Genomic DNA, 23,826 nt, shown 5'->3' on the forward strand with positions numbered 1-23,826 from the left:
AGGTATTGATATACTTAAAAGGGGGTACTCAACGATGTATAAACAAGTGTACTACTTTGAATGAAATAAATTATTTTTATTTTTTTATTTTTTTCAGGGTCCTTTTGTAAAATTGTATATATCGACCTTAAACTGTAACAGGAGTGACAAGTATATTTTTGTTTTCTGTATTAATAACATGAGTGTCACAATTATAGAAAATTCATTCACGTGTCTGATATCACATCAATGGGACAGCAAATACGCGTCAGTGTGGATTAGAGAGAGTTTATGCGCAGGCGCGTAGGTAATCATTTCGCGCCATTTATGTATCTATAAGAATTTATAAAATTCTTGTTTGACCTTAATGACCGCGGTGTTATTTTAAGATAAATAATAGCTACAAAAACTTCTATTAGATTAATTTACATATAATTTTTTTTTTAATTATATAATGTTCATATTTTTAATTTGTGTTAAATTCTTACAACTTAGTTTATCAATAAATTTTTAAAAAAACTTTTTTTTTAATTTTCTAGAATATTCCAAAATAAGGAATGACATTTACTGCAGATTATCTTCTATACAGAGGACCGAAGTTTATCTGTGGAACCGAGATTTAATTAAAAATTTAAAATACCTACTTATTAAAACTATATGAAAAGCATATCTTTTTATTTTTGAATTTTTTTAAAATCATCCTATAAAATGTTCTTGGTAACTTGTTGCCGCACACCCCAAGATCCTAGGTTCAAACCTCAGTACGGCAATTAAACTGTTATTGTGTGTTTCTAACCAAAAATTCACAATAGCATTTCCGAGTCTGGACACTGGAAGTGTGTTTCGTGCCACGGAAATCCTGGAAGTCGTTGGACCTCTTTCTTGTCGAACTCAGTCAGAACGATCAACACAATCACAACCACCATCTTCATCAACACAATCAAAACTCAAAACTTTACAGTAAATAATAGATACTATTTTAAAATAAATTATCTTATGTTGTCTCTAAAGACATTATTTAATTGAATTCGAATTCGAAATTATTCTAAAATCCAAATATAAATAAAAAGGAATTCATACAAAACAGTTTTTTAAGTAAATCATTCGATTTTCAAATTATACATGATGATACGTAATATTTCTACGGAATTACAGATTATAATAAGTTAACAAATCGAACGTTTGTTTTGTCGTAAACAAAGCGATGCTAGTCTATAGTTCTATACGTATCTGGCAGCCGGACCTTGTGTCTTGTGTATAAGGAAAATATTATTAAAAAATAAAAAATTGACCAACGCGTCGGCCGTCGCCCAGCGGGACAGTCAGTCGCCCGATCGCCTTCGTCGTTTGTGCGCGTTCGTGGTTAATACTACTATGTTTTAAACTTCAATATTAAAGGTGAGTGTTTTTTTTTTAAATAATTAACTACACATTCTAATTACAAAACGTTTTATAAATAGTATTTTTATATACTATGCATATGAATGTTTTAATTTTACAATTTTTCGAACCTGTTATTGTTTTGCTAAAAAGTTTTTTTTTCTTTAGTTAGATAATGTTAAATGATGATTTTATAGGTACTGCTAATAATATAACCTTTGAATTTGTTTATATAACGCTTGATAATTAATCGGTAGGAATTTGATTAATACAAGTCGGATACGGGTTTTTAACGACGAGTTTGTGTTAAATAAAGTTTTTTTTTTTTTTTATAAATGTGTCTCAATTTTGTATTTATAATATTTATTATAATTTGTTTTTTTTTTTTGTCAATGTATTAAATGATCTAGGGTATAAATTCGTGGTCATGTCAACTTGAGGACCGATTGCATTCGTCTTGTTTTTAAGTTTCCTAATACTTTGAAGAAGATTCTTAAAATTAAAAGCTTAGGAGCGATAATGGCCTTTTAACGGTTCACACGGGTTTTCTAATAAGGACTGTGACTCATTAAAACATAAAATTGAACCTGTGCGAAGCCGGGTCAGGTGGTGGCTAGTATAAAAAAAGTCGACATAAATAATAGTGAATTAAAGTTAATTTGAATATTAAAAGATATATAAATGTTGTGACGCCGATTAATTTAAGTAACTATTTAAAATGACAGACATACAAAGACTTTAAACTGTTAACATTTGTTTTTGGTGTTTGTCTATAAGTAAAGTTTTAGAGGAGAAGGCTTAAGAGATGATTCCACCGCTCCAATACGAGTGTTGCATATTTTTATCCGTCGCTTGAAGGTTGCCTCACGATATCCTTCAGCGTAAAGCACAAGACGAATTATAAACACAGATTGAGTACATAAAAATTCAATAGTGCTTGCCGAGAATCCAACCCGCAACCTTCGGTTGACGTCCACGTGCTTAGACACATATGATGATAGAACTAGAAATACATTTTATTATTTATCGAATTTCAAAGATAGTATATTTATAGATACAAATATATATGCCATAAACATTCGTTTATATACTAGGAATTGTTTAAGTTATGTTTATAAATAACTATTTATCATGAAAACAATTATTCTCGGCGTTATTTTTTTCTTGTTAATATTAATTTCCTTGTTCATATAAAAACCTTATTCAAAGAGTTCTTACTTAGATTTACTTCCCTTATTTATGAATATTATATATTATACAAGATAAACACCCGGCTTCGCTTAGGTAAAATAAATTAAACAAGTATAAATATACTAACTACCGTACCACTGCACGAAATTACTTTTTGGAACACTCTTTCTGAACGCACCCGTAAACGTCAAACATGGCCGCCCGTTGAACTGTCACGTCATTAAATTCCATGGATTTAATATCGTAATATCTCGATTAAACGAATTTTGCGGATACATATTGTCGACTATAAAATCATTATTTTTTAACGATCTTTAATTGTGGACAGATTTCAATCGGGTCTATCGTAGACCTGCACGAAACTATAACACTTACAAACTTGAAATTTGGCATGTAGGTTCCTTATAGGGTGTAGACATCCGCTAAGAATTTTACGAAACTCCACCTCTAAGGCAGTAAAACAAGGGTTGGAAGTTGGTGTAAAGTCTGTAAATTTTCCGCTGCTGGGCTAAGGCTTCCCTTTGAGGAGAAGGTTTTGGAGCAAATTCCACAATTTTGTGGTTGGTGGAATACACATGTGGCAGAATTTCGTTGAAATTAGACACATGCAGGTTTCCTAACGATGTTTTCGTTCACCGTCGAGCACGAGATGAATTATAAACACAAATTAGGCATATGAAAATTATGGTGCCTGCCTGGGTTTGAACCCAAACTCATCGGTTAAGATGCACGCGATCTAAACACTGGACCACTTTCTTTATACATTTTCTTTATACTAATTAGTTAAGAGGTCGCACAAATGGGCTGATAATAAGTGGTCACTGCTCATAGACATGGGCGCCTTATGAAATCTGAATTTCTTACATAACCAATGCACCACCATTGGGAACTGAGATTCTGATTGATATCAGATGAATAAGTTACTCAACAGAATCCCGATACGGCTGAACGGATCTGAATGAAATTTCGCACAGATATAGTCTGGAACAGCACATAGGCTACTTTTTATCTTGGCAAAATGTACCTAATACTTACAAAACGCAAACAAACGCCCCCCCCCCCTCCTTACAAGCACGAAGTCGCGTGCGGAAACAGTCAGTAGATGTCTTTTGAGGATAGCATTTCAAGGTTACACCACGTTGCTCCCAGCTAGTGGGTAGCTAGACACGTGGCGGAAGTTAATATAGCACTAACAAAAGAACCCCCTAATATGCGCGATTCGCGGGCGGCATTCTGTAAATGTCTTTAGGTGTGTAATTTTTGAGGTTACACGATGTTGCTCTAAGCTGGTCGGTGTCTAGACAGTGGCGGAGCTTCATAAAACATATGCAGATCTCCTCACGATGTTTTTGTTTTGCTGCATTACAATAATAAACGAATGATAAACGACTATTTACGTAATTTTAAACGCAGTACACGTATTTACATCTTTACATACTACTGAGATTCTTGCTCTTTTCGGTACTACATTCCGAATCGGTGGTAACATTAAACTCTGTAAGATGTCGATTCAAAAGTGCTTGTAAAAGCCTAAATATAAAGTAAATTTTGATTTTGAAAGCAAAATACGCAAGTAACAGCTTGTATATTCCCCACTGTTGGGCTAAGAGCTCCTCTCGTGAGATTTACAGCGAATTCAACCCCGCTGCTTCAATTTGTGTTGATCGGGCGTTGATATTGATTTTAGTCTAATTACATTATTCTAATTATATAAATTACAAATTGATAGTTTAGAAGAATTTATAATTAAATCTGGGATCCTACTCCACCACGCTGCCCCAATGTGGGTCTGGGGATGCGAGCTGAATTTCATTGAAATTAGACACATGCAGGTTTCATCACGTTCGCTTCACCGCCGAGCACGAATGATGAATTAAAAACATACAAATTCAGCGGTGCCTGCCTTTGTTTGAACCCGCAATCATCGCTCGACAAACAAATTTAATTGAATTTATTTTAACAAATATTTTATTCTACTTATTATAGTATATGAGTGTATTCACAACGCACACGAGCTGGACTGACTCTACCATATGGCTTTTTGGGCTTAAGTCCAGGGCCCCGTGGATTCAAGGGATCCCCAGCTAAGACAAGTCAAAGTCAAAAATAGACGATAATACGAAAGAATCCATAAATTAAACAGATTGGTTTGCAGCCCTGCGAGTCCTGCAATTAATCAAACCCATTCAATTAATTTAGTTCAAGTCTACGTTCAGATATGTCTTAGATCGGCCCCTAAGTAGTGTTAGCCCAGGGCCTAAACTTACGGTCCGGCCCTGCACACAAGGAAAGATATGACGTCATAAGAGAGCGTCACGCCGTTGTTTCTCACGGTGGCGAGCCGGTCTCGTAACTATCTTCGAACCGGCAAACTTATATGTATTCTACGTAGTTCATTGAACTGTATAATTATTATTACATATGACTCTATCAAGCTCAACAACTGACCTGTCAACTTTTTTTTTTAGATTTGATTTTGTGTTTGACAAGCTTATTTAAAAAAAAAATATGTAGATTGTAATCGATTTGAAATTCAATTCGATTTTTAAATTGTTAACGAATTTTATACGAACACAGACGGTTTTGTTTTTTTTTTTTTAAACTAGTGGTCGCTTCGTGATCGAAGATCTCTGTCGTTATTTGTGGAAACTATAGATGAATTAGCAACACCAATCAAGAGCTATATAAAAAATAATAATCGGTTTACCAGTAGAACAGAAAAAGGTTATCAAATGCCTTTGTTTATTTATATAAATAAGACAATTTTTTTTTTTAATTGTGACGTTGAATGTCGAAGATAATTCAATTCAGAGCTTTGCTTACTTTTAATTGACTTTGACTTTTCGAAATTAATATTAATAAAGAGTATATATTTACACTATATACACACATACATACACAATATAAAAATAAAAACAAAAATATGACTTATGGCTAATAAGCCATCTCTTCCAGACAACAGATATACTGTGCCATGCGTATTTAATTTCAAACAAAGAGCAAACTCTGCCATCATTGATTCGTAACAGAAAATACCCTGACCTGAGAAAAACCGGCGAAAGAAACTCAGCGGGTCTTTTTTTGTAAATTTGCGATAATTAACAAATATTCAATATAAAAAATGAGGAAATAGATTTATGAACAGTAGCCTGTGAATATCCCACTACTGGGCTAACCTTACCTTACCCTTGAAGCGGGTTCGGATCTGATTCCGTCACGATTCACAATGATTTCCTTCACCGAGCACGAGATGAATTATAAACACAAATTAAAAACATGAAAATTCAGCATTACTTGATAGTAGGGCTCCGTGCAAGCCTTTCTGGGTAGGTGCCACCCACTCATCAGACACTCTACCGCAAAATAGCAGTACTTAGTATTGTTGTGTTCCACTGTTACCACTTCCCGTCCTGTCAAAATCGGTCCAGCCGTTCGTAGATTAGCCTGAACAAACAGACAGACAGACAGGCAGGCAAGCAAAAATTGTAAAAAATGTTATTTTGGTACCGTGTACACATAGATATGCATTTAATAAAAAGCGTTTTTTTTAATATTACGAACAGACACTCTAATTTTATTATATGTATAGGTAAAATGTAATAATAGCCTTGTTTTCTTGATCTCAAGATTATATATTCATCGTTACAGCTTGTCCAAATTCAGAGTGTGTCTCAATAAAGTTTTAACGTAATATTATTAATACAATCTAAAAAAATAATTTTTTTTTAGTTTATAAGCTTTTTCCTAATTTTAAGATTTTAATTTTACTTTTTGTAGTTTTTACTTCTATTTACTACTTTCTCACTTTTAATTTCTTTATGTTTAAAAATATTGTTTTTGTTGTGCATGCTGTGGTCTCCTGTAATTGAAGGAGCACATAAGTTGTGTAACCCTTACACTGTTTTATTTTGAATGTGTAATTAGTGTGTATCCTTTGTTGGGGACTCATAAATAAATAAATAAATAAATAAATAAATAAATAAATAAATAAACATTTCTCTTGCGTGGGGAATCCCCCATTGCTGGGGAATTGTGTGACGTAAAATCATTAAAGCGTTATCTATATTTTCATTGTAAGAATATTTCATTTAAACTAGTTCATTGTTCATATATATCATTAAGGAGTACGTTTTTATCTTTAATTTATCGGATTTAGAGGTCTGGAGGATTTGGTCCAAGAGGTCGGAGGTCTTAAATTATTTTCAAAATTTATTTTTAAATGTGTTTTTTTTATGATATAAGTTGGCGGACGAGCAAATGGGCCACCTGGTGGTAAGTGGTCACCATCGCCCCTAGACGATGGCTCTGTAAGAAATGTCGCCAATGCACCACCAACCTTAGATGGGGGGAACTAAGATGTTATGTCCCTTGTGCCTGTACCTTGACTGACTTACCCTTCAAATCGGACCACAACAATACTGAGTACTGTTGGTAGAATATCTGATGATAAATTCAATTCAATAGTAACAAATCATTAAAGAGTATAAAACAAAGTCGATTACCGCTGTCTGTCCATATGTATGCTTAGAGTTTTTTTAATATGTAGATAGATTTATTCAAGGGGAAGGTTTATATGTTTAATAAATGCACAGTATAGTAGAGAAACACTGATAATTTTAGAGGTTTCTTAAGTGATGTCGTAAATAAACACATTTTTTGCGGTTACATTACAAACGCTGGCTGTGAACCCTAATAGACAGATCATAGGTCTTCAAAAAGTCTATAAATCGATGGTATATGTCTATCTCCTAGGGATAACCCACAATAACCATTTTTATCCTTTACTTTTTACGATAAATAATGGCTTATTTTCGAAGCGATTTCAAGCAAATTCAAATTAAGAATGATGACGTCATTGACCAATCAAATGATTTCGTATTCGACGTTCCAAATTCGAATCATAAATACAATTTATGCGATTTAAATCGTCATTACACAAGACTAATTTATATGTAAAGCTAAGCATTGTAATAAACTGTGACTCCAATTGCAAATGACCTTGATACCGGGTTCTTTACCGAAACCGAGTTTAATGAAACGAGTTTTTATGTAAATTCCATTTTTAAATTAATAAATTCCAAAAATGTATTCTTTATGATCCAAAATGTCCAATAATAAAAAAAAAATAGTTTTTTTCGTTGTCATAGTATATGAACCTATTAGAATTTTTTTTTTATTAATATTTCGGGCCAAGACTCGAACCCTGCCCATCAAAATATTGAATCAATTGAGGGAAGAATCTCTGGTGACCTGATCGGGTCCTCCAGTTTCCCCATTTTTTACTAGCTTACCTAGCTGATAAGACTTGTATTCTATGTAAAAATACCTACATTAATTCCCTAGCTAAAAATATCTCTAGATGAAATCTTAAATTTCTATCCTATTAAGTCGGGTCGGTCGTATATATATTATTATTATTATTATATATATATTATTACAAATAGAAAATGAAAATGATAATTAAAAAAAATATTGTAATGGTCAACAGACATTTTCCTTCTATGACAGGCCGTCGATATTTGGACAGCGAAGAGGATAGACGAGTACCGCCAACCGTCATCCGTTATATATCCGGTCGCAGTGTTGCTATTTGTGACTTTAATTTTCTTCTAACAATATATATATAACAATTTACAATTTCAAGTTACGTAGATGTTATAGTTTCTGAGATTTCGTGATTAATCAGCGAGTGATATTTCGCTTATATATAATACTAGTTATCTCCCGCGGCTTCGCTCGCGTTTTAGGGGTTGGTTGTCATGTTAGGCAAAAAAAGTAGCCTATGTCCTTCCTTGGAGTTCATGTTTGCTTCACACCAAATTTCGTCAAATTCCGTTCATTGGTTTGGCAGTGAAAGAGCTACAGAATGACAGACAGACAAATTACTTTCTCATTTATAATATTAGTATAGATTAATCAAAGTATTCCTGTTTGACGGTAGAATTGTACCCACCACCCAGACTTGTACTTAATACCTACCATTTTAAATATAAATACTGAGATTACCCGTTCGAACTAATTTCAATCTATTATAAATATTTAAATAATATTAACATTAATTGATAAAACTGACCTCCGAGTTCAAGAGAGACCTCTATTCCAAATACGATTACAGTCAACAGATAAGCAAATGACACAACGCGAGTAATTCCAAGATGGCGTCACAGATTTACCCGCCATTAAGGTATTCCCTGTACAAGCGTAACTTAGCCGAAATTATAAGGAAAAAAATACTTTTTTCCAAAGTATCAACGTGGTATCTGTAATTTTTTTTATCTCTTAAATATTATCTGTGTTATAAATTTAAGTTAATTGGCTTTAAATGTAATGTCTCCTTTTAAAAAGGGGCCCACGGAGGTTCTTCGTAACAAATGTAACTAGGGGCACATGTGACATATCATCTTAGTTGTCAAGGTTAATGGCGTATTTAATTAAAATTAAAAATATTTAATTAAAAATCCAAACAACAAATAACGCAAGTGTATAAACAGTTATAAAGAGTACGCAATCGACCCGTACTATCAACTGATACTGTATTGATTTTCTTGGTATTTATTATAAGATGATTTAATCAACAAAGATAGGCCGAGATGGCCCAGTGGTTAGAACGAGTGCATCTGAACCGATGATTGCGGGTTTAAACCCAGGCAAGAACTATTGAATTTTCATGTGCTTAATTTGTGTTTATAATTCATCTCGTGCTCAGTGGTGAAGGAAAACATCGTGCGGAAACGTACATGTGTCTAATTTCAACGAAATTCCGTCATATGTGTATTCCACCAACCCGCATTGGAGCATTGGATTATGCTCCAAACCTGTTCCTCAAAGGGAGAGGAGGCCTTAGCCCAGCAGTGGGAAGTTTACAGGCCGATAATGTAATGTAATTGGCGAAGACCACCAAGCGAATAGAAATCAAATAAGAACTATATTAATGTCATTTTATATGACGCCTGATTATTGCAAGACAATTAATACTTTTTACTGTTGACGTATTAAAAAAAAAACCGTAACACAAACAAAACAACTAATGATGTCGCTGGATGAGATCAGAGTGTAACGATACACTGATGTATTGATGTACTAATTGCCCGCAACTCCGCTCATGATTTAGGGGTTGGTCGTCAAGTGCTAGGTACAAAGAAGTATCCTTCGTCCTATTCCTTGGGGTTGATGTTTGCTTCCTGACAAATTTCAACAAATCCGTGATGACTTTACATACATACTTACTCACGCATTCATAATATTGGTATTTGTTATATTATATATGTGTTTAAAATATAGACAGTACATGTAGATCTATTTGATAGATATTTATTATTACTTAGATACTATATAGGTACATATGTGTATATGTTTATATTTTATGGTATCTGTAGGTAGACGAGCAAATGGGCCACCTGATGGTAAGCGGTCACCTGCCATAGACAATGGCGCTGTAAGAAATATTAACCATTCCTTACATCGCCAATGCGCCACCGACCTTGGGAGCTAAGATGTCATGTCCCTTGTACCTGTAGTTACACTGGCTCACCGTTCAAACCGGAACACAACAATACTGAGTACTGCTGTTTCGCGATAGAATATCTGATGAGTGGGTGGTACCTACCCAGACGGGCTTGCACAAAGCACTACCACCAAGTAGATTTTTTTATAGTTTTAATGACTCTTTTCCACTATTTTAATTACAGAATATGCCAGTAAAGTACAATTTTTTTTTATATACTGCTTACATATCATCAAATATTTATTCCACGCTTTTTATAATGAATATAATCTTGTATTGAGTATACCTAAGTATTATTATTGAATGGAATGATTCAAATTTTTTACGGAGCCAATGTCTGGGCGGTGGTGACCACTTACCATCAGGTGTACCATTTATCCGTACACCTACCAACTAAAGAAGTCAAATTAAACACTACCACCGGTTCGGAAAAGGAAACACCCTGACCTGAGAAGAATCGGCGAAAGAAACTCAGCGGGTCTTTTTTTTTTTTTGTCAAACTAATCTAATATTAAGCAAACGCTTTTTTATCATTTATATTATTAATTAACGAATGAACTCAACAAATCTTATTTTATCCGCTTCAAATGTAATTTAAAACATGAATCGTCACAAACGTCACCAATACGACGATATGTTGAAACAACATAAAAGAACATAATCAATAAAGACCAGTTTACCTTGAACTATGTTTGATTCAAATTTTCTTAGAATCCTAAGGTCAAGTTTGTTACGCGAACATTAATGAACGTATAATATTTAATTTTTAGGGTTCCGTAACGAAACGGTAGAAGACCCTATTACTGAGACGCCGCTGCCCGTCCGTCTGTATCTCATGAACCGTGCTACTGTTAGACAGTTGAAATTTTCACAGATAATGTATTTCTGTTGCCGCTTTTATAACAGATACTAAAAAAAAAATATAAGAGGGATTCCATATAACAGATTATTTTTGCCGTTTTTTATCGATTACGGAACCCTTCGTGCGCGAATCCTACTCGCACTTTGTCGGTTTTTTATTTCACTTGAAGCGAAGGTTGCGATTTCAACAGGCAACGACGTAAGAAGTGCTATTCATTTTATTTGCAAAGTAAACACACAAAGTTGAACGACGTCGACAGAAGTACAAATACAATTGATTTTCCGTATTGCAAAACGTTTAAATATATGTACTAGGTAGGTATTAGTTGTCAAGTCAGAGTGGCATGCGGAAGCTATCCCGGGGCGCCCGCTGAAAAGACGGAGAGGGTACTGCTGGTTTTTTAGTGGCTATTCCGGTGTACTCGCAGTCCTGGGCACCGGCGTGTCCCACATAACCCTCTATTTCACGTGGGGAAAACGCGTTATGCGTTTTTCCAGCTAGAAAAAAGTTACTAGTTGTCGCATGCAGTTATCATCGACTTTGAGGGATTGGTCGTCAATGTCAATGGTCGTGAATGATCAACAGAGAGACAGGCTTACTTTCTCGTTTATAATATTAGTATTTATTTATTTTAAGTTGGTCATTGATGTACAAGTCACTATGAATGTATATTGTTACGCTGTTATTTGGAATTGTTTATAAAACCTGTCGAGTTGAATTCAAAGTTGACATAGCGGTAAATTAATTTATTGCTTACATACGCAAGCCGTAGAAACTGCCAACGAATCGTAGAAAATATTATTCAACAGCAAAATCGAAATAAACTTTATTCGAGTAGGCTTTTACAAGCACTTATGAATACTATGATACTAAAAAAATGATTATTTTTTTTTACAATCCGATCGAAATCTATCCATAATAATTATATACTAACATACATTAAATTAACAGCCTGTAAATTTCCCACTGCTGGGCTAAGGCCTCCTCTACCTTTTTTCCCTCCAATGCGGGTTGGTGGAATACACGTGTGGCAGAATTTCGTTGAAATTAGACACATGCAAGTTTCCTCACGGTGTTTTCCATCATCGCCGAGCACGAGATGTCATATAAACACAAATTAAGCACATGAAAATTCAGTGGTGCTTCACTGGGTTTGAACCCGAAATCATCGGTTAAGATGCACGCGTTCTAACCACTGGGCCATCTCGGCTATAAATATATATAGGATAGGTTTATAGATTACGTAATTTATTTAGATGATTCGAAAGACACGTAGGAAAAGTTAGACTCAAATAACGATACCTTCTCACTATTATACTTCTCACTCAAAAATTGCGTTGACTTTCATCTTTGACATGACGTGTGTTGTCAATGGCAGAATATGCGTAAACTATGAACGTTTCTGGTTTAGTATTAAATATTACGAGATAGACGTCTATGTGTTAACTTATCTAAGTGTTTGTAAGGTTTTCTTTTATTTTATTTTTTTAATCTTTACATATAATAAAATTGGTGTGTTTGTTTGTATTAAAATAACCCATTTTTACTAAATGCATATGTATACACGGTATATATACCAAAATAACATTTTTTACAATTTTTTTCTGTATGCCTGTCTGTCTGTTTGTTCCGGCGAATCTCTGGAACGGCTGAACCGATTTCGAAGGGACTTTCACTGGCAGATAGCGGATGTAATAAGGAGTAACTTAGGCTACTTTTATTTTAGAATTATATATAGAATAAAAATAAAATCACGCTACAATATCCAAACAACTTAAATTCAAACAACGCACACGAAGTCGCGGGGACAGCTAGTTTTAATTAATTTTAATGTATTTCTAATGCATATTTAATAAAAATATTAGCTTCCTGCGCTCCTTCTCCAGATATAACAGTGGTAAATATCATACACCTCCGTGCGCGTCTTTTTGGTAAAAAATGGGGTACGAAGTTATTGCTTCACGCGTTATTATTCGAAGTTGTGAATCCTCTAAGTTATAAAGTCTCAAGATGTATGTCGTTACGAGAATTTAGCTCATTCTACCGGAATATATGACCTTCTGAGTGCTGACTAGATTGACTCGCGTTTCGTCGAACCGGTTCTAGCATAATTTATTATATATAAAGAATATCATACGCCGGTTCCACACGATCGTCCAACAGTTCAACTATTTATCCAATATCCCACGTGTAGAGGTAGTTTGTGATGTTGGATCGTTGCCGATCGCTTCGATGGCAGTTAACTGTACGTAAGGTCAATACTACTTACATAGTCTACGATTACGTTTCCTATTCTATTACGATTCAACTTCGATTACTCCTCACATAAATAAAACTCGGCTTAATCGAAACAAAGTTGACATATTGAAATCTATTTATTTTTTATGATAAAATTTGCAAACCAAACCATTCCTTACATCGCCAATGCACCACCGACATTGGGAACTAAGATGTTATGTCCCTTGTGCCTGTAGTTACACTGGCTCACTCACCCTTCGAACCGGAACCCAAAAATAAGGATGACCGCTTTTTGGCCGTAGAATATCTGATGAATGGTACCTACCCAGACGGGCTTGTAAAAATCCCTACCACCAAGTATAATATTACCTTATATAAATAAGATCGATTACGATACGATCCCGATTATCTTTCGATCCAATTTCGACCGAACCGCAACTGGATTGTTGTGTTTTTACGATAGGAAAACGGCTGAACGGCAACGATAACATTTCGATTCGATTGCAATAGTGAGTCGAGTTGTTAGTATAATATAGAATGGGCGTCCTGATCGGGAATTGGCCGACTCACACGAACGAACTGTTACCAAAAGAAAAATCGCGAGTCTTTTTAAAAAAATATATATTTTATTAGCACAAAAATAAATCGGAGTAAAAAATAATTATTCGTTGGTAGGAAACACGGCAAGTGCTTATGGTTTTGCGATCAAATCTGAACTGAACTTTAAATAAAATATAACTCTCTAGAAAATAAAGTGGCTTAATCAGCGCTTATTCATTATGAATAGAATAGAACGCCCCACACTCTGTGTCGAGGTATTGAAGCACCTATCACTCAACGTCCTCCAGAGTGAATAACTTACTTAATGAAGGGCCTTAATCAAGACCGTGTATATATATGATATGGTGATATGATATGATACCGTGTATAGAGATATGGGTATCACCAATCCATCACATATTCTTAACCTGTAACAGGCACTGAGCCGAGATGGTCCAGTGGTTAGAACGCGTATATCTTAATCGATGCTTTCGGGTCCAAACACCGGTAAGCACCACTGAATTTTCATGTGCGTTTATAATTCATCTAGTGCTCGGCGGTGAAGGAAAACATCCCGAGGAAACCTGCTTGTGTCTAATTTCAACTAAATTCGGCCACATGTGTTTTCCACCAATCCGCATTGGAGGGAAAAAAAGGGAGAGTAGGCCTTAGCCCAGCAGTGGAAAATTTATAGTTAACGTTACAGGCACAAGGGACATAACATCTTAGCTACCAAGGTCGGTGGCGCATTGGCGATGTAAATACAGAGCCAATTTCTACTTGTGGTGTTGACCATTTACCATTAGCTGGGTATATACCGTAATGAGATTGGAACGTATATATGTGTGTGTGTTTTGATGTCGTGATCGTGTGTTGGGACTGGTCAATCATTGATTCACGAATAAACGAAAAAAAAAAATTTAAATCAGTATTCGTACCTTTTGATTGATCCTTTGATGTTTGACTCAACATTTACTTAAAACCTTATTGTGTTGATTGTCAATTTTGGACTGGTTGTAATATGTAATTATTCACCAGGTACATCGGCGTACGATGGTCGCCTTTGTCTCCAAGACGGCCCCGATATCTCCGAAAACCCCATACTCAAAGGCGATGAGGAGCTATCAAGGGTTTATCAGACTCTAACGTTACCACCTCTATCACGGTTGGCCAGCTGGACGATCGTGTCGATATCCAAATATTTGTTACCACATAACCCTCTAACGGCTTGACGGAATATTATTTAATAGTTATGTGGTAAACCTTGACCTTCACGATGGATTATAGATTTAATTCAGATCGTTATTTGATATTAATCCAACCTTGCAATTATGACACCAGCCGTCTATTCAAAAATAGTAGCAATACCCATTATAAGGAATTACTAATTTACCTTTTTACCCCTCCATTTAAACTTAAAGCTTGTGTTAGGATTGCGTTAGGAATGGGGACGACGATAGTCCAAGGGACCGGAATTGATGCTGCGACTTTTACATCGCTAGACGGTTTAACCATTGTGCTATTGAAGCTTTTATTTATTTATGTTATATAAATAATAATTTTCCGGTTTTGTATTGAAAGCTGACGCGGTCTTCAATTCAACAATAAAATCCGGCATATACTTTTGGATCGGCCATTTTATTAATTTAAATCTCACAATAAATGTTAATAGAGAAAAAAATAACAGACGTTCAATGTTCCACTGGTGGACAAAGGCCTCCTCTCCTTTTTGAGAAGGTATGGGCCCACCACGCTCCAATGCGGGTTGTTGGATACACGTGGATGTTTCTCAACCACGTGCAAATTTCCTTACGATGTTTACCTTACGCACGTGAAAATTCATTGATGCATCTGCCTGATTTGAATGAAAACTAATATTTCATGAGTTTAATGTCATCGTACTTAGAATGACTAATAAACTAAACCTGCAGCTTTACCCGCGCGAAATTTATAAATTTTTACGAATAGCGCACAAACGGTCACTCCCAATTTTATTTTTAATTAAAAAAAAATGTAGCCCAGGTCCTTTCTTGGGACTGAAACTATTTCTATAGAACATTTTATCGAAATCAGTTCAGCTGTTTAAGCGTGAAGAGGTAACTAATTTATAAAATACAAACTTCCAACCCCCGTTTTAGGGGTAGGGTTTCGTAAAATCCGTTCTAAGCGGATGTCTACACCCTGTAAGGAACCTGCCAAATTTCTAGTTTGTAGGCGTTATATTTTCTGAGATTTCGTGATTAATAAGTGAGCGAGAGAGTGGTATATCGCTGTTATATATATATAGATCGCTGTTATATTAATAAGTACATAACTATTTCCAGATGCAGAGAATAATATTGACGCTCGGTATCCTGGCGCTGGTGTGGGCCGCCCCCCAGGACATGTCGTCCGGCGACTTAGACTCAGTACTGGAACAGATCTTTGGCAAGCCAGCCCAGAAGGCGACCACAGAGAGCAGCGTCGGCAACAAAAACCAACCATCAACCATCGTGCCTCCTGTAAAAAGTAAGAGCATTAATAATAAAAAACATGTCACGGCTGGTATTCTCAATATAGTCTTGTTACTCGAGACATTTGATAGTGCACAGGTGTGCGTGCGTTCTTTATACTGAGGGGGTGTTAACACTCCCAAATGCAGAACGCTCCTGAGAATTTCTCGACAGAAAACCCTATATTTTCTATTGATCCGATATAAATATTTGTTTTATTTGGTGGTAGGGCTTTGTGCAATGTCTGGTTAGGTATGACTTGCTCATATATTCTACTGAAAAGAAGAATGCCTTATGATCGTGTTCTAGTTTGACTGGTGAGTGTGTCAGTGTAACTACAGACAAAAGGGATATGACATGTGAGCTTCCAAGTTTGTGGGGGGGCATTGGCAATGTAAGGAATTATTGGTTAATATTTCTTGCAGCTCCAATGTCTATGGGCAGTTGTGACCACACACGATCAGGTGGCCCATTTACTTGAACCTCAAATCTGGGAATTGTAGCCTTAAGCCAAAAGACCAATGAGGCAGTTAAACTAAAGGAGTCTGCCCAGTTCCTTGTCTCGTACCATAAGCGTGCTACGAGCATATTTGATACAGACAAGCCCTGGACAAGTTACGGACTTCCATGTCACCAGTATGTCGAACCCGAATATAACGGCTTAAGTGTTATATCCTTATGGTTTCCACTCATAGTATTTCATGTGATATACATGCTGAGCCTGCTTAGACAAAAAATATTTTAACGTTGCTAGCTCGCTCATGGTATGGAACGGTGTAGTAGATCCTTTATGGAAACCATATTTAAACATATTATAGAAATGCCTTCAAAACCACAAGTTTCTTCACTTAAGGCATCTGTGGCTGACTAACATCCGCTAATGTGTTGCGGTTTTTCAAGAAAAACATATTCAATTGTAATATATCGTTAAGGTCGCGCTAATTTTAAATACAGCGTTCAAGAGCTATTTTAGAAAAACCGGTAAAAATAAGAAGAAAAATCATCCTAGAAACCGAAATTTTAGTTCTTCACTTTCGAAAGCAGACAAATTTTCTTGCACTTAAGCGAGGGCTTACGAATTGTGAACTCTAATTTTTGTTGTCACGCCAACGTGGAACCCTGTCCAGTCTCCTGTTGACCCCTGGTGTCCACGACAACTTTAGAAACTAAGGCTCTACATTTAATAGTCTAAATGCATGTCCTTTTGTTGCAGAGACTGATGAAACGACCAGCACAGCGTGTAAGACGGATGACGGTTTAGACGGCGAGTGCGTCCATTATTACCTTTGTAACAGCAACAATTCCATTATCACAGACGGTGTCGGCGTTATTGATATTAGGTAAGTCATACATACACTCATACAGACGGCTGAAATTAATATTATATATTTAGAGTCAAGGTTAGCTCTAGTTAGGCTAGAAGTGGACTGGTCATCTCTCCAGGTGCCTTGACTGCTGATGAAGCCGATGCATGATACAGTGAGGACCATGCTTAGGCGAATGTAGTTTAGGACGCTCTGTGGCGAGGTCGATGGACGATTTAAAAGAGGGGGCAGGTTGTCGTTGTGGGAGGCTTTTTTCCAGCAGAGGACGGCAAAGGACTGGAAAAAAAATCAACTGTTGTGTAAAAAATTGAATCAGTTCGCTACAGGACGATAATCCAAGTCCCGAAACAAACTTAGAGAGTGCCTTAAATGTTATTTGTTCAAAAGTATTATATTATATATATATACTAGTTTATGCACGCGGCTTTCCTCATATCTTAGGGGATTGTCAGCATATTTTTTATGCCTAACACATTGTGGCTATATCGGATATAGATATAGATATAGGCCTCGGATTTCAAGCTTCATTTGTTAAAGCAATTTCATTATAATAAGTAAAAAATATTTTGTTTAATTATAAAGTTTTTCCACGTGATAATAGATGGCGTTAGTGGTAAATTAAATCGCGGTATTGTGTGGTTCATTTAATTATATAGTAGAAAGATTATTGTTGTAAAATTGTATGTCAACAACATAGTGGTCCTCTGGAAGCATTGTCTTTACGCTTGACCCAAGGTTGCAAGCAGCGTTGCGGAACTATCGATAGTTCGATTCCCGACCGAGTCGATGTAGAAAAAGTTCATTAGTTTTCTATATTGTCTTGGGTCTGGGTGTTTGTGGTACCGTCCTTACGTCTGATTTTCCATAACACAAGTGCTTTAGCTACTTACATTGGGATCTGAGTAATTCATGTGTTGTTGTCCAATATTTATTATTTATTTATATCGATAATATTAACGATTTGGACTAGTTTAGGATAAAAGTAATGGTTTTTGCAATACTATCGATAGTATTGACACGTGACAGACAGACAGTTACTTTAATAATAATATCAGTAAAGTATTATATATTTTATAAATATTCCAGGGTCCAAGGAGACAAGTGCGCTTCGTATTTGGACGTGTGCTGTATCCCCCCCGACACGAGGACGCCGGACAACCCCATCACACCGGCCCCAGAAATTCAGGTATATATTCGCAAGTAATTCATCGTCCTCATCGTCAGCCAGCCTTTCTATAGGCCGAACCTACTCTTCCTACTATAACAGCCATAAAATGTCTCTGTTGGGATAAGGCCACCTATCTCGTGGAGAAGTTTTAGAACCTATTCGACATGTGGTAGAATTTAATTGAAATTAGACTAGGCCAAGTGTTTTAACAGCAATATCTGTCCTTGCCGGTTCTTTTCGACTCTTCGAGGCATGGAACACAATGATCACTCATTTCCACCATTTTAATTACAGATTATATCAGTAAAGTATTCAATAAATACAAAGTCCATAAAGTCCAAGATCTTGAATTGAACATGAATTATTTATTAATGTTTTTTGACGTGAGCTTTAAATTATTCAATAGACCAAGTTAAAAATAACTTTGGAATCATATCATAGACACGAAACCGTATCCCAGGAAGGATTTATTGACATTTCGAAGTCAGAAACTAAGTGTTATTAGTGACCTTTAGTATATTAAATATTTGCAATTTAAAACAATTGTAATTCCTTTCACGTGTATTTTACAGTCCTGTGCCCATGTGGCTGGGTGAGACCCCTTTACAGTCCTGTGCCCATGTAGCTGGAGGAAGCCCCTGTGTGTGTAGTAGGAGGAGGAGGAGTAGGCCTGGAAGGGATCGATATGGCAACTAACATTTGGATTAACGTTTGCGTGCAATAAATAATTAAATAAAAACTTCACAGCGTGACGGCTGCGGGTGGAGGAATCCAGACGGAGTGGGCTTCCGCACCAAAGGAGATAACGATAACGAAGCGAAGTTCGGCGAGTTCCCATGGATGGTGGCAATTCTTAAGTGAGTAACGCTTACGATCCGAGCACGATTACCAGGGCTTTTGTATGAAACTGAGCACCGTATCTGCATAGCACTGTTTTATTCAATAATTACATTCTTAAACACGGAGCACGCCAGTAGATCCACTCTAGTCATTATGTATCTGAAATTGTTCACAATCATTGTTATATTTCAGCCAATTTACACTAAAACATAATAAATAGTACACGTGATCCTTCCTCATGAATCACTGCGTCCGTTGGTGTCATTCATATGATAATCCGTCCAGTAGTTTTTGAGTTTGTCGCGTTCGGATAAACATTTACTCGGTGGTATGGCTTTGTGCAAGCAAGTCTGGGTAGGTAGGTACCACTCATCAGATATTCTACCGCCAAACAACAGTTCTTAGTATTGTTGTGTTCCGGTTTGAAAGGTGAGCCGGTATAACTACAGGCACAAGGGACAACATCTTGGTTCCCAAGGTTGGTGGCGCATTGGCGATGTAAGGAATGGTTAAAATTAAAATGGTGACCACTTATCATCAGGCGACCTAGGTTCAACAAGCATTAACTCCACGCTTTTTTATCATCCATATAATCTCGTAGCGAATAATATGCCTTCTTTACCAATGTATATTTTTCAAATGATTTGAATGTATGAAACGGAAAAGTTAAATTAAAACAATTGTTGTCTTTGTGTTGTTTTTTTTTTTTGTAAAATAATTTATATGCTTGGTATTTCGGAACAGTTCGTGCTAGGCGAACTAGTATATTTCCACTTGCGCCCAAGTCAGGCTCATTAGTATGTATCAAGTCAGAATTATTTAACATTCCAGTTGAACTTGAGTGTATCTCAAGCGAACAAAGCGGAACAAAAACCTTTGCTCCATACCTTCACCTCAAAAGGAGGAGGAGGCCCTAAGGCCTAATCCAGTAGTGGGAAATTTACAGGCAGGCAGACGATGTGTTTGCAAGTACTTCGACATCGTTATAAATTATCATAATAATCTTACACAAAGCGTGAACTATGTCGATCCTAGGATCGAGCCGGTGAACGACAACGATCCGGACGGTCAGAAACTGAACGTGTACGTCGGCGGCGGCTCGCTGATCCACCCCAGCGTGGTGCTGACCGCGGCTCACTACGTGGCCGTCAGCAAGACCCTCAGGGTCCGAGCGGGAGAATGGGACACGCAGACCACGAAGGAGATCTACTCGTACCAAGACAGAGACGTCAGCTCTACCGTCGTGCACAAGGACTTCAATAAAAGTGAGTTGTGTCGTAACTGACAGACGGTTCTAATTCGCGCGTCGTCTGATTGCGATGGGACCCTGTCAAAGTGAATGGTGATACTTGCTAATGTCACTCTGAACGGGGTCCTCCTGTCGATACGACGACGCACGCAACGCGAGCTTGGACGCGAGTTTGCCGACGCGTGACGTCACGGCTGGCGGCGGACCGGGTTGTGTTGTCGCTCGCGTCTACGCAGACATAGTTTGTAGGAGGTACATTGAGTCTAGGGTTAGTTAATCTAATGAACACGAGTACAGTTAACATTTTAATGCAGTAATTTTGTTTATTAGTTACTGTCATATTCATTAAAATAAACGTCATTTCGCAGTACTGAAGATTTGTATTAGCTTTTTTTTTTCATAATCGGAGTACATGCTTAACTTACTTCAGACCGGATATTACTAGATAATACTAGCGTTCAAGCTTTCCTTAGTGTTATGTTCACATGTAAAGTCGATTTAACAATTAGATAAAATAAATATTATATTTAAATTACAGCTCGCTCTGTGCAGAGCGTCTTCACCGCGAGCGACTTTTTATATTTTTCTCTTTTCCCGCACTTTCGCGATGTGTCACTCGAGATGACAGATGCATAAATACACAGATAATATATATTTATATAAAATATAAATCTAATACTAATGAATATGTCATTATAGATCTGTGTACACTACACTCAGTGTCAGCTAAGGATAATAATTTGTAATATTATAATTTAGATAATTATATATGTCTACTGGAATCGAATTGAATTTTGTTAAACGACTCATGACCATTGAGATTTTATCTGTGGAAAAAAGATACGTAGGTTTAGCGGGCTTTTAAAAAAAGATTCAATTGGAGCAAATTTAAAAATGGCGTCTCAATTTTAGTTTAACGCTTCAGTTAAACAATAAATCTTTTTAAACAATAATTAAATAAGTTTTCTTAAATTAGAAAGTATTTACGAACTATGTGTTAAAATTAAGAAGTTTGAGGGGTTTTGTACGTCAAAATCTTTTCTGTCGTGTATAATGATGCGTGTTAAGGGTTAAACTAAATAAATTTTCTTGTTATAATTATTATTTATACCGATTTAAAACTAAGAGCAATCGTTTATCTAATATAATAATGATTGCCAGATAACCTGTTCTACGACATCGCGCTGCTGTTCCTGGCGTCGCCGCTGGAGATGGCGCCCAACGTGGGCATCGTGTGTCTGCCGCCGCCGCGACAGCTCGTGCCCGGCGGGACGCCGTGTCTCGCGTCCGGCTGGGGGAAGGACAAGTTCGGGAAGGAGGGCCGCTACCAAGTCATACTTAAGCGGGTACGTGCACACACACAAACACATATATATATATATATATATATATAGTAATGACATAAAATTTGCGCGCAATACTCGCGTCGGTAACCGACTCGGGAATCCACTTAGGTCTTGACTAAACTAGCAACTAGACCTAAAGGTTTGCTTGCTTTACACAATGATGTATTATTAATGTAAAATATAATAAAAATTTCTTCAGGTGGAGCTGCCGGTGGTGGAGCGGCGCCAGTGCCAGACCGCGCTGCGGAAAACCCGCCTCGGACACTTCTTCGAGCTGCACTCCTCCTTCATGTGCGCGGGCGGCGGCCCCAACAGGGACACCTGCAAGGGGGACGGCGGCTCTCCGCTCGTCTGCCCCATCGAGGTGAGCCCAAACTAGCATCCGCCAGAGTCTGCACTATATTTGAGTTGGAACATTTGGGGGACATATTTGAACTGTTCGTTTTGTCTGCAGGGTGAAAAGGACCGATACATGCAGAGCGGTATCGTCGCGTGGGGCATCGGCTGCGGGGACGACGGCACACCCGGGGTGTACGTCGACGTCTCCAACCTGCGCAACTGGATCGACGACAAGATAGCGGGCAAGGGCTTGAACCCTAAAATCTACACCGCCTGAGAAAATACGCTTTATAATTACAAGCCCCCAGCAACAGAGGGCCTAAGACCCTTGGTATAAAAAAAAATGACAGTCTAATATTTTTTATGAAAGTAAATATAAATTAATTTATACTTAAAAATGATTATGTCCTCTGAATATTTTTATTTTTTTGAATCTCAGAATAGACAAGAAATTAAATCTAAATACTCACCCGTGAAAATGTTTTTAATCTGTGAAATAAATAAATTAATAATGTAAAAGTTGTTTTAATTAATTGTTTCGAATGGATGTGGATGGATATAGAGGTAGGCGACGACCCAAGAAACGATGGATGGATTGTGTGAAAGGCGATATGGTTAGAAAGAATGTTACTTGTGAGAGTCATCTCACAGTCCGACTGAGAAGTATGGAAAAAGACATGCTGCGTCGACTCCAAGTAAATTTGGGATAAGGGCAGGAGGATAATTGTTGTTTTAATTAATTGTTTCAATTTTAAAATAAAAATCAGTAAAATATAAATGCCTACAATTTTAGTAGAAATAATCACATTTTTCCATCATGTAAAAATTATAAAATAATGTTAATCGGTCATATAATAACTATAGGTATAATCAGCGATATCAAACGGGAGGTCCGTTCACTCCGACAGACCGATCACGACTGACCCAAGTTCTGTTATTAAACTGAGACTTGCAAAAGAAATGTTTTAAAACCATATTTATGAACAGAGTTTGAATTTGAACATTGATATATTTATTAACATATTCTATACACACAATGATTATAATTTACAAGCTAATTTCAACTTATGCTACATTATATTTATATTAAAAGCCTGTTAAATTCCCACTGCTGGGCTAAGGCCTCTTTGAGGAGAAGGCTTGGAGCATATTCCACGCTGCTCCAATGCGGGTTGGTTAACACATATGACAGAATATCGTTGAAATTACCCACATGCATGTTTCCTCACGATGTTTTCCTTGACCGCCGAACAAGAGATGAATTATAAACACAAATTAAGCACATGAAAACTCAGTCGAGCTTGCCTGGGTTTGAACCCGCAATCATCCGTTAAGATATACGCGTTCCAGCCACAGGGCCTTCTTGGCTCTTT

General features: G+C 36.7%; 1 protein-coding gene across 4 annotated transcripts; it reads left to right on the forward strand.

Annotated features, from left to right (window-relative positions):
• The first annotated feature begins 1,221 nt into the window (after nucleotides 1-1,221).
• LOC125074722 (phenoloxidase-activating factor 2-like) lies at nucleotides 1,222-22,755 on the forward strand. Of its 4 annotated transcripts, none has more exons than XM_047686133.1 (9): nucleotides 1,222-1,377; nucleotides 16,019-16,202; nucleotides 17,400-17,526; nucleotides 18,598-18,697; nucleotides 19,421-19,536; nucleotides 20,534-20,784; nucleotides 21,930-22,114; nucleotides 22,314-22,478; nucleotides 22,569-22,755. In XM_047686133.1, exons 2-9 carry the CDS (start codon nucleotides 16,019-16,021, stop codon nucleotides 22,728-22,730), a joined length of 1,290 nt encoding a protein of 429 aa, XP_047542089.1. In that variant the 5' UTR covers nucleotides 1,222-1,377; the 3' UTR covers nucleotides 22,731-22,755. The 4 variants fall into 4 exon arrangements, with proteins under 4 accessions (XP_047542089.1, XP_047542091.1, XP_047542090.1 ...); XM_047686135.1 differs by having other exon boundaries at nucleotides 20,555-20,784; XM_047686134.1 differs by having other exon boundaries at nucleotides 19,427-19,536.
• Nucleotides 22,756-23,826: the final 1,071 nt, after the last annotated feature.

The sequence above is a fragment of the Vanessa atalanta genome, chromosome 28 (assembly GCF_905147765.1).
Source record: "Vanessa atalanta chromosome 28, ilVanAtal1.2, whole genome shotgun sequence".
NCBI classification, from domain to species: domain Eukaryota; kingdom Metazoa; phylum Arthropoda; class Insecta; order Lepidoptera; family Nymphalidae; genus Vanessa; species Vanessa atalanta.